The sequence below is a fragment of the Rhynchophorus ferrugineus genome, unplaced genomic scaffold, assembly GCF_030347505.1.
Source record: "Rhynchophorus ferrugineus isolate W39M unplaced genomic scaffold, kcgeb_rfMv2 rfM1, whole genome shotgun sequence".
NCBI lineage: Eukaryota > Metazoa > Arthropoda > Insecta > Coleoptera > Curculionidae > Rhynchophorus > Rhynchophorus ferrugineus.
Window position 1 is genome coordinate 31,363,752 of NW_027472580.1, and position 10,945 is coordinate 31,374,696.

The window sequence follows — 10,945 nt, forward strand, 5'->3', positions numbered from 1 at the left end:
CCGTTATGGAGATATTTAGAGTAAAGGGTTAAGAGCAGAATTCCATATCCAACATCATTGAGCAATTAGCGGATATTTTGGTACAAATACGGGACAACATTCTGTTGGAAACTTTTCACACTCTACGAATTTCTTCCCAAAAAATAGCTGTTTTCATAAATATTATGTGTATGTTATGCGTGAATATATTAGATGTTCATTTTATTTTGTCCATTCCCTGTATATGCTAATATGTTGTTGATACAGAATGCTATAACAATAAAAAAAACACTAATATTTTAATCAAAATAGTTTCAATAAACGGAGTTAATTTATTAATATTCTTCAATCTTTTATTCCGTTCATCATTTATTCAATTATTAAGGATAGTCAAGTTAATTTATATCCTAATAATAAATAACACTGTTAATTTATTGGGTCATACTATAAGTAATAATATTCAATATAATCTCTGATATATTTTTTTAACATAAAATATCTCCTACAATACATATATAGCATAAAATTTTTTTAAAAACGAAATGATTAATTATAATCCATGTTATATTTTAAATAAATTGGATATATCCAATCAACGTACATGCCAACATTAGTGAAAATCGAATAGTGCGATGAGTTACATGCGTAGGTGTTGGGATCCTTTAAGCTGACACTAACTACCCCTTCTAAAAACCATTTACCACTGTGTTTATCAAAAACTGCAAGGCCACTTCCACTATCTCCATTACACAAAGTGGTACCTAAATAAATAATATTCAGTTAAAATTTGTACAAAACCGTTTAAATTGCTTATGGTTTCATTTTAATAATTTAACTTGCAGTTAAAGGATGTCTAATAAGCGTCTTTAATAATACTTGGTGTTAAATGCTTATTATAACTTATAGTTTTTATTTTTTTAAAAGATTAAATTTGCTGTAAGTGATTTCAATATATCAAGTTAAGTACCCATAAGTGAATTAACAAATTAAATACAATTTGACACAGCAGGAGTCGTCAAGTCAATGGATGACCTATAGGAAATATCCATGAATATTCTCGATAGAAAGAATTTATATGATCTCATTATCGAAAGTTATTTAATGATTTATAACAACTTTACTTAGAATCACGACCAAGATATCACTTCCATATGACTATTACTTTTGTCAGTCAATAATGTAAAACTAATATACGTAGCACATTCATTCTTGTTGAATTGTTGTTGAATTCGGCGGCATATTGCTTCAGGTCAAAAAACAGTAAATATCGATGTCGGAACCGCAGTTTTGAATGTTCTATAATTAGCATCTGTAGGTACTTAATAACTTAATAAAATTAAATCAAGAGCTGTTATTTTATATTGAGCAAAGTCAAAACCATCGAATTTAACAATTAGGTTAGGTTAACAGTTGTATTTATACTTCGAATTATGACCAATAGATATCTCTAATCAAAATACATGCAAGCATACAACACAATTCTTCTATAGAATATAAATTATATCACTATAAGTGTAATACTTGACATTTACCATATATAATTTAATATATTAAAAAATGTTTACATATACTTGATATATTGAATTCCAAACTCTCCAAGAAAATACTATCAAAATAATATAATTCACTTAATAAATACAAACCGTCTTTTGTACCAGCACAAAATGACGTTATTGAAACAAATTTTCGAAATTCGAATGCCTGTTCAGCAATACAACGTTCGTTACTGATAATTTGTAACACGCTTGCTCTTAAAAAGGGAGACAAACTACCATTTTCCATGATACCCATTCCGGCAACCTACATGTGGGGCAATAACAGTTAATATCAGTCATCCTTAAATTGCATATATCAACTAAATTTACCATTCCCTTCATATTGTCATTCCAGTTATTCAAAATGTTTCGCAAGGACCAGTTTATGCATATCGGTAAAACAGTGTTCGATAATCGAAATGCTCTATTTACAATTAACAAGGATAAATCAGAGCCGTAGTTTCCTAAAATATCCTGATACAAGGGATGGGTAAATATTTCCGTCACAGTTCTAAACTGAGACTCCTTTTCAATGGCGTAAAAATCACTGCTATATTTACCAGCACCCACTCGAATTTTATGTTTGGGTATTTCCCACACACAGTGAGCAGCTGAAATTTAAAATTAAAATGAAAAATGCCACCAAAAGATCATGTTCTATTTTTAAAATACCTGTAAGGACAACTCGTGTTGAAATTAGAGTTGAACTGCAGAAGAAAACCCATTTATCGCCGTCCTCTGTATACAGAACTGAATACCAAGGCCAAAAATGTGGTTTTATCTCAAAACCATGTAAAATAAGAGGTTCGATTTTTAGCTTTTCGGGAGCCCCACAATCTGAAATATATACATTAAGTTATAACTAGGACCTAGCGTAGGGAAACATCTATAGAACTACTTTTAGGCGGTCTAACTTTGCTGTCCTATTCATTACCTTATAAATAATGTATGAAATTTGTGCCAAAAGCAAGTTGTAAATATCTAAAATAGTTTTAAAGTCATTTTTACATTTTCATTTCATTTTACCGTAGATAAAAAGTAACAGAATGGTGTCTGATGCGTCGGAACATATACCAGAATAAAACTATAAAATTCGGTTTGTGTTGATATAAGTCGACCATGTTGTTAAATGTCTACAAAATTATTCAGCAAGAAAAGCCAATTGCAAAAGCAAAAGGCAAAACATTGCGACGTTCTGACGTCATACAGTTTGATAACGTGTAATGTCTGTTTTATTTGATAAAATATATACATATACATAGTTTAATGTTTTATTTGTATTATGATTATATATAAAAATTTTATGTAACCTTGGCAACGATTGGGCAATGCTCATGATTGTTGTGTCACTTTTTCGATGTTATAACTTTTTTATGTCTGTTCAAGTCTTTTGAAAGTTAAAACTTCTTTCGTTGAATGTTAAAGTGCGAAAATTGATCGATAATTATAAGTATCACTATGTTACAAGATAGGAAAATGTTGTAGAAAATAATAGAAATTATTTTAATTAATACATATTTTCTCATTTTGTCTCGAAAAAATACCTTTTGGAGTGAAAAATTTTGGAGTTAATTTATTTATACACTATTAATATATTAAACAGATTTATGGAAAGAACTATTTTCTATAATAGAGGCGATGAGCTTCATAAATTCCTCACAATTCTTGTGGATACTTCACAGATTTCTAATCTCTACAATTTTACAATCAATTTTCCAATTAATTTTACTCTCATTGCTATTTTTAAGGATTCTTGATTGGGGTTCATGTTTTTATGTTTTTAAATCAAGTATTCCACTAAGCAACAACGAACCAATCAATTCTAATTTAAAAATTGCATTATACAATTTAATAATTTCGTTATCACTCATTTATAGAAGCTTAAAATATATGCCATAAATCACGTAATCGTTATCGAATAATATTAACAAGAAAACGAATCCTTAAAAAATTAAAAACATTTTACGGGGGTTTACTAAAAATGGGTTATATACAGAATAAAATGTTTGTTCTATATTGTAGATAATAATACGTAATGCTTAAATAATTATAAAGAACTTGCAATAGATTGAGTTACTAATACCTAATTATGTTTTGGTATACTGAGTATACCAAAACAAACAAGAAGTATATCAAAATAAAACAAAAAGCCCTTCAGATAACTTACATTTTAACATACTAATAGGGAAAGACTCTATAACTTTAATTCTCCAATAACTAGAGATGTTGTTATAGGAACCAACGAGTCGAGGCAATATCTTATGCCTCAGAAAATTGTTTTATTATATTGTTAGTAGGTCTTTGAGCTATCCATTTTATTTTATCCCACGATATTGCCAAGTCGATAATATAACATATTTATAATATTTTTAAACAATGTAAATTTAAAACCTTTTAATTGTACACTACATAATTATTTTCCAGATAGAATATTAAAAATAAGGTGCCCTATATGCTTTTGGATAAAATAGTTAAACAGAATTTTAACAGAGAAACACTCAAAAGTTTGCTTTCGGTATAAGAAAACAATAAGACAGAACTCAATAGATTAAATTGATGGCACTAAACTAGTATGAAAAAGAGAAAAGACTAAAGAAGTAATTTTGATTTGTTCCAAAGTTCTTTGTTTATTATTTTGTATATATGCAATTTATAATTTTACACATTTTATAGATATATTCATTTTTACAGGTTATATTTATTTCAGTCATTAACTTTTATATTAAATAAAATTATTTCAGAACTTAAATTGTTTTTTATTTAAATTTTATTGGTCAATTAAACGTGACATTAGGGCTCTCACGTGCTGCACCTGCATGTCAAACTTTCTCAAAGAACCAATCAAATGTGTTCACATTATATTATCAGTAGTTTACAGGAATTCCCGGTAACGAAAGAGCCGACTATCTGGCAAGCAGAAGACAACAGTGTTCCTTATTCAGTAAGGAAGACGCTAAAACACATATAAAAACTATATACAAAAAATTGGATCAACTCTGGGAAATCAACGGGCGTTTTCACCAATCTCCTAATATTAACAATCTCAATAGGTTCCATTTGAGCATCCTTGCTCGGCTGCGAATAAGACATAGCAGACTAACGCATGAGCATCTGTTAAAAAGAAGAGACCCTCCACAATGTGACGAATGCCAAACACAACAGAGTGTCAGGCACATCTTTCTGGAGTGTGAAAAGTTTGAGGTACTGAGACGGCAGCTCGGAATGCCAAAGTCATTAAAACAACTGGTCCAATCCAAGCATTTGGATATGCTTTTCAACTTTTTAACGACCGCTGGATTGATACACCTTTTTTAATTCTTCTCTATTGTAATTTGTATAGTATATTATTTTTGAATGTCAATGTCATTCTTGTATACCTTATTTAAAAATACATTGTAACTCGACCCTAAATAGCCCAAGGGGCTGATGGGCTTTTAAAATAATAAATAAATAATTAAAATGTGTTCACAGTGAAATGTTTTTTACAGGTGCCTATAGTTTAGATTTAAAATGGCCAATCAAATGAATTTAAATTACTTGAAGAGTCGATATAACCCCTAATCAGGATGTAGGACAAAGCAAATCTTTTCACCAGAGGCTCCTATTGAGTTTACTCTCTATTACTCTATGAACAGGACAACGCCTGTCGGATCTGCTTATCTGTTAAATTGTTCAATTAATAAAGTATTCTTCAAGAAATTTGACCGGTTTATAGATATTAGGTTCATGTAGTGTAAATCCCAATTCATTCTTATTTACTGTTTACTGTATTGGACCAAGTGAATGTCAACATTGGTGAAGATTAATGAATATAAAGATTCGTGATGAAAAAAACTTGTTTTCTGAAGGGAAAAATCATCAACTCAATTCATAATATTCACATCTCAAAATACACACGCATGGAAAACTAAAATTGCTTTCCACGACTCTGTTGCTTAATGGTGCCAGCGGTAGATATTTCGACAATCTTTCAGATTACTCTTTATAAAATTGGTTTATTAAAATTCAAGAGCATTGTATTGAATAATAAAATTCATTTAAAACCACTCGGCTCGGATTTTTTTTATCAAACGACAAAACTTATTGATATATTTAACTGATATATTAACCTTTCTAAATTGATATAAAATTATCAGCAAAATGTTAATATTCCACAGTTCAAAATACTTGTCAGAAATATATTTCTGACAAATCATGTAGTAACTATTATCCTTTATCAATATACATTTTAAATATTTAATAAGAAAAAATTATACGGTGGAAGGGCACACGTGTTCATGTCAACGTTCACGATTAGAAAAACTTTAAGTGACACCGTTTTACATTCTTGCCAATCAGTTTACGTTAAGGTGGTTAAATATTCATGATAAGAATTGATTTCATTCAAGTTGATTCCCATTACAAATATGACGTTAAAAATAATTTCTATTTAGATAATATGAAGCCTGAACATCTGTTTTAGTAACAACCTAGATTATATTATTTAATGTAATAAAATTTCCACACATACAACACTTCTTAATTGTTAAGTATTATAATATTAAATCTAATCAATATTTCAATCAATTATTATAATTAAATTATTTTTGCAACCCTAACACGCGTGATAAGGACACATCCCCTTTCGTACTACTTTTAGGAAAAAGTAAAGATATAATTATGCTCAATGAATTAGTTAATTTAAAATTATTTTAACTGAGCAAATTGAAATGAAAAATTAATGTTATATTACTTATTAAAAAAAATTAACATTCAAAAGATTCGAATAAACATGAAAAGAGTTATAAAATCGAAAATTGAAAAAGTTGATCAAAAAAGGCATTTACCTAATGATTCCTAAGATAATATAAAATCAATTAATGATCAATTATTAAACCAAGTTCATCTACTATTAAATTATAAATATTTTGTTCACGAAAATATGAAAATAAATTTTATTAAATTGCTTATCCGACTATATTAACTTAATAATAAATTATTATTTTATTTCATTTTACTAAATTAATAATTTATTTATATTATTTTTCAGTCAAAAATGTGGTCTGCTATTTACCAATAAAAGTTTATTGCTTTGTAACAAATGATCTTTTAAAATACAATTCCTAAAAGCGCCTATATTAATGATCATCATTATTTATCCCAAAACAGACAGCACAACAATTATAATCTATCCAATAAAACAGCTTTTGAGTCTGCCGGCTTGTCCACCTACTGTTGCGACAGTCGCGGGTTCGAATCTCGCTGGTGCATAGTTGTAAATTTTTGTTTGTGATTGTCCTAGGCAAGAGTGTAAAATTCGACAAGGGAAATGATGCCAGTCACGCCAGTAGCCAGGCTGAGTAAGACCGGATGTCTTCTGGGATGATTACTAAGTTAACTTAATAAAGAGGACCGTGGTTCGGAGCTCACGTTAAACTGTAGGTCCACTCCAGATAAACCCTCGTTGGTAGAAAGGACTTTCTTGGAGCAAGAATGTTTCAACTGAAATATGTGAGAATGCTGCTTACAAGCTGATGTCATTGTGATGTGAAAAGCCATTTAGAATTCTTATCATATTTGATCCAAAATATTCATCAGAATATTTTAAAATCTGGTCAGTATGAAAGACATAATTTTACTAGTAAATCTAAATAAATTTGTATATTTTATAGGCGCACTAATTAGAAAATCTTATATCGCATTATTTTATATCGCATATATCGTATATCATCATCATCAATCCATAAGAGGTGCCCAGAGAGAGAGTGTCTCTTTTGCAATTTTCTACCCCTGCATTACTGGCTTCAAGTAGTTTAGCTTCGGCCCCTAACAAGATGCGGTTGAGCTTTACAACAGCAGGCGATCCGTCCGCTGTCTACTAGGTATCTACGCTATTATCAGACAAGTCAAGAAATTTCTAGCATATATATTAGATCTAAGTTGAGGATGTACAAAAACGCCCTTTAATTTAAATGAAATAATTTTACTTAAGAAATAAGAAAATGGTGACATACATTTGGATCCACAGAACCGCTAACAATCCTGCGATCTATTCATACTTTCATATCTACGAAAACGTAAATATTAAAATATAAAAGCTTGTCACAACCGGAAACACAGTTTTATTTACCAATTATACCCATTGATACTTTTTATTTTTTTATATGAGCATAACGTGTTTTAAATTCGTAAATAAATTTAAATATTTTCCTCGTATGACTTATGAATGATTCATAAATTTTACGGATGGAATAGAATGTTTAACATTGCAAAGTCGCTATATTCAATTTTACATCATGTATACTTGTATCGTGTTTGGACAGCTGCAATGATAACAATGTCCCATGATAATATGAACGTCAAAATCAATATTCACCTGTTTTTATTGATGGAGTATGTTCACATTATTGGTGACTTATATTTCTTGTATTTTATTATACTCAAGTTAAATAGGAAAAGTAAAATTATAGACAATCTCAGTGAAAGCTGTTTGATCAGTCAGTGACTATTTAAACATCCCGCGCAGTAGCTTCAATCGCACTACTTCGATAAATCAGAAGTGCTTGGCAATCTTGATCCGATGTCACAAAACACCGGATATCAAAAAACAATAAAAGCAGTAAGTTTCCCCAGGTGACTGGTAATGAGATCCACCAAGGAAGAATAATTTGGATAAGTTTTTTGGGATGCACCCAGTAATATTCATATCAATTATCTTGGAAAGAGTGAGAAAATTACGGACTAATATTATTCAGAGCTTGATATTGATTTGAATCAAAAACGACTGCATTTAGCGAAAAACAAACAATAGAATATAAGAAGAATATAAGTTGAGATTTCGGTCGAATCAAGAGGTCATCATTTTGATTGCCTTTCGAAAACCTATTATTTGGAAGAAATAAAAAAGTCGAACAAACCGCTTAAAAGAAGATTATGTTGAGAAATAAAAAGATTTTGAAAGAAATTGCTCTCGTAACTAAACCAACCTCTTCTTAACTCTTCAAAAATAAATACAAATATGTTCAGAGATTTTAGTTACGTCCAATCACGTTATGTCAATTAATTAAATAGCTTATTAAAATTTGTTAGAAATTTAGTCAGCATTAGTAGCTTTAGTACTGTACCTGTTTTGCAATCTAAAGGGGATAGGTTCCATGTTCCATTTCGTTGGCAAATAATCGTTTTATGGTTTGTATTATTTGAATTAATGTAAAATGGTTTACACTTCATATCCATGACAGTAGCTGGAGGCAGAGTTTGATTACACGACAAGAGCGTCATTTTCGCCCCATAATTAAGATAACAGGTAGTCGAATGTCCCTCTTTAATTATCACTGGACAGCGTGCATTATTCTTGGCTGAAACAGCTAATGGTAAATATTTTTAACTCGCCAGAATAACTAAATTTACATAACAATTGTCTGCATGTCAAAACAGATTCATCTAAACCATCCAAGCAGTCAGGGATTCCATTACATAGCCTCCACGGTTCTATACATTGTCCGTTGGAACATTTATACTCATAACTCTTGCATTGTTTATATTTACAAATAGTAGGATTCTCATCCATACCATTATTGCAATGGTTTATGCCATCACAAAGAAAATGAATGGGTATCATTTTAAATGGACACTTAAAAATAGATTCGCTACAAGAATTAAAATTTTAAAAATATTAATTAAAGTTACGACTTTCTTTGGTCTTAATCGCTAAAACATATTATATTTATATCACTGCAAACAAAACAAGTATGTAAATAAGTATAAATATAGATACAGATACTGCAAATATACAATAGTATTAGTATAGATTTAGTAAATATAGTACATATATATAATCTATCGTAATATCGTAGTATATCCAAAGAAGTTTTGTATGTACGTCATCAAGATGTTTAATGTATTGCCTGCCTAAATTATTTACATTAAAATTTTCACGTATATCAAAGAAAAACTGAATTAAAACTCATAGTTTTTGACATCATACATTTTAGATGACGTATGTACACAATTTCTTTGGATAGACTATAAACCTATACAATGTGACTAGTTTTTGGATATTTTGGATTATCGCGTACTGACTTGAAAGATGAACTATAATTAGGTGAATGCTGACTGAAAATTTTGAAAATTTAAAAATTGTAAAAATATTTCCTCTCGAGCAAGTTATTAGCTAAAAATTAAAAATTTTGAATTAAAATTAGCATTATATTAGTTGAAAATACATATGTTGAAGTCTCAAAACCCATATTAGGAATTATGGTCGATGAAAAAGTAAGTCAATTAGCATTTTCGTACTACCAAAATTATTATATCAGAAAGACATATAAGATTTTAATGCTTGACGAAACTATTTCAGCAATCGCAGTAATAATTTTAACGTTCAGTCACATGTTGCTATTACTTCTCCGGCTTCATTTGAATACACGTCATCTTCGATAATCACCGTCCCACCATCAAGTTATAGTCTACTTGTTTCTGTCGATAAAGATTATACTTGCTATGAAGCCGAAACAGCCAGTAAACTGAATTATTTTAGTATTAAATTTTTCATCAAGATATCTTACTAAACCAGTTTTAATATATGTTATTTTTAGAACAATTATACTTACTATAAATTATGACAAAATTCTTGGACTTCCAAATCATCATCTAAACAAGAGTTGGTTAAACACATTTGACGAATAGATCTAATTGTAAAATTCCCACATCGCATTCGTATCTGAACGGAATCCACTAAAACCACATTATATTTATTGAATAGTTTATTTATAAGAGTTATTTTTTCATACCTAATAATACTGAAACTGAAATTATCAATAGAATAGCTAACATATCAGCTTCGGACCAACTCATAACTAAAATATCCTAATATAGTTATATATTCTCATGTGCTTGCGCATATATTAAAACTAATTATTCGAATGTTAATTACTGTTTCATTTCTAGGTCTATGTGATATTTCTAAAATATTATATAAAGTTGGGGAAAGTGTGATGTTGAATCTTCCTAATAGGTGATTTTAAAATCTCATACCTCTAGTAATACTTATAAAATGAAACAAAATTATCGTGTGTTAGAAAAGCAACAGTCTAGAATTCAGAGTTATTACGCCTTGAAAATTGATATCCAGAATGAAATAGAAAAATACAGCACAGTCGCACCGAATATTGTGTGGTGTTTATGATAAGTGCTTAAAAGCCCTTATCAATCATTGAATGGTCAATGCAATTCTTAAACTGATCTAGTTAGACCTGCATATTACATCTCAGGGCATCTCTATGGGAATAACATCGGCTGTAAAACAATTTTGAACCATTTACATAAGGCTGGATACCAAAATAAGCCCATACTTGATTTCTATATGAATTAACAGCGAAAGATTTAATAGGTCGGATTTCCCGTGTAGCATCCTACTTAACTGAAACGAAATCGATCTATTTTTTATAAAT

The 10,945-nt window shown here is 29.6% G+C and overlaps 1 protein-coding gene across 1 annotated transcript; it reads right to left on the reverse strand.

Annotated features, from left to right (window-relative positions):
* Window positions 1-438: 438 nt before the first annotated feature.
* LOC143196277 (chymotrypsin-C) lies at window positions 439-10,417 on the reverse strand. Its single transcript, XM_076403952.1, has 8 exons — window positions 10,286-10,417; window positions 10,106-10,229; window positions 8,904-9,142; window positions 8,618-8,851; window positions 2,187-2,351; window positions 1,845-2,125; window positions 1,623-1,779; window positions 439-740 (listed from the first exon to the last, which is right to left on the reverse strand). Exons 1-8 carry the CDS (start codon window positions 10,347-10,349, stop codon window positions 526-528), a joined length of 1,479 nt encoding a protein of 492 aa, XP_076260067.1. The 5' UTR covers window positions 10,350-10,417; the 3' UTR covers window positions 439-525.
* Between the last annotated feature and the right edge of the window lie 528 nt (window positions 10,418-10,945).

Excerpts from the sequence above, each read along its gene's own strand:
- LOC143196277 (XM_076403952.1), bottom strand. The coding sequence starts at position 10,349 with ATGAGTTGGTCCGAAGCTGATATGTTAGCTATTCTATTGATAATTTCA. Across the intron at positions 9,143-10,105 it reads GAATTTTGTCATAATTTATA|CGAATCTATTTTTAAGTGTC; the intron begins GTAAGTATAATT and ends TAATTCTTGTAG. Across the intron at positions 741-1,622 it reads TTGTGCTGGTACAAAAGACG|GTACCACTTTGTGTAATGGA; the intron begins GTTTGTATTTAT and ends TTATTTATTTAG.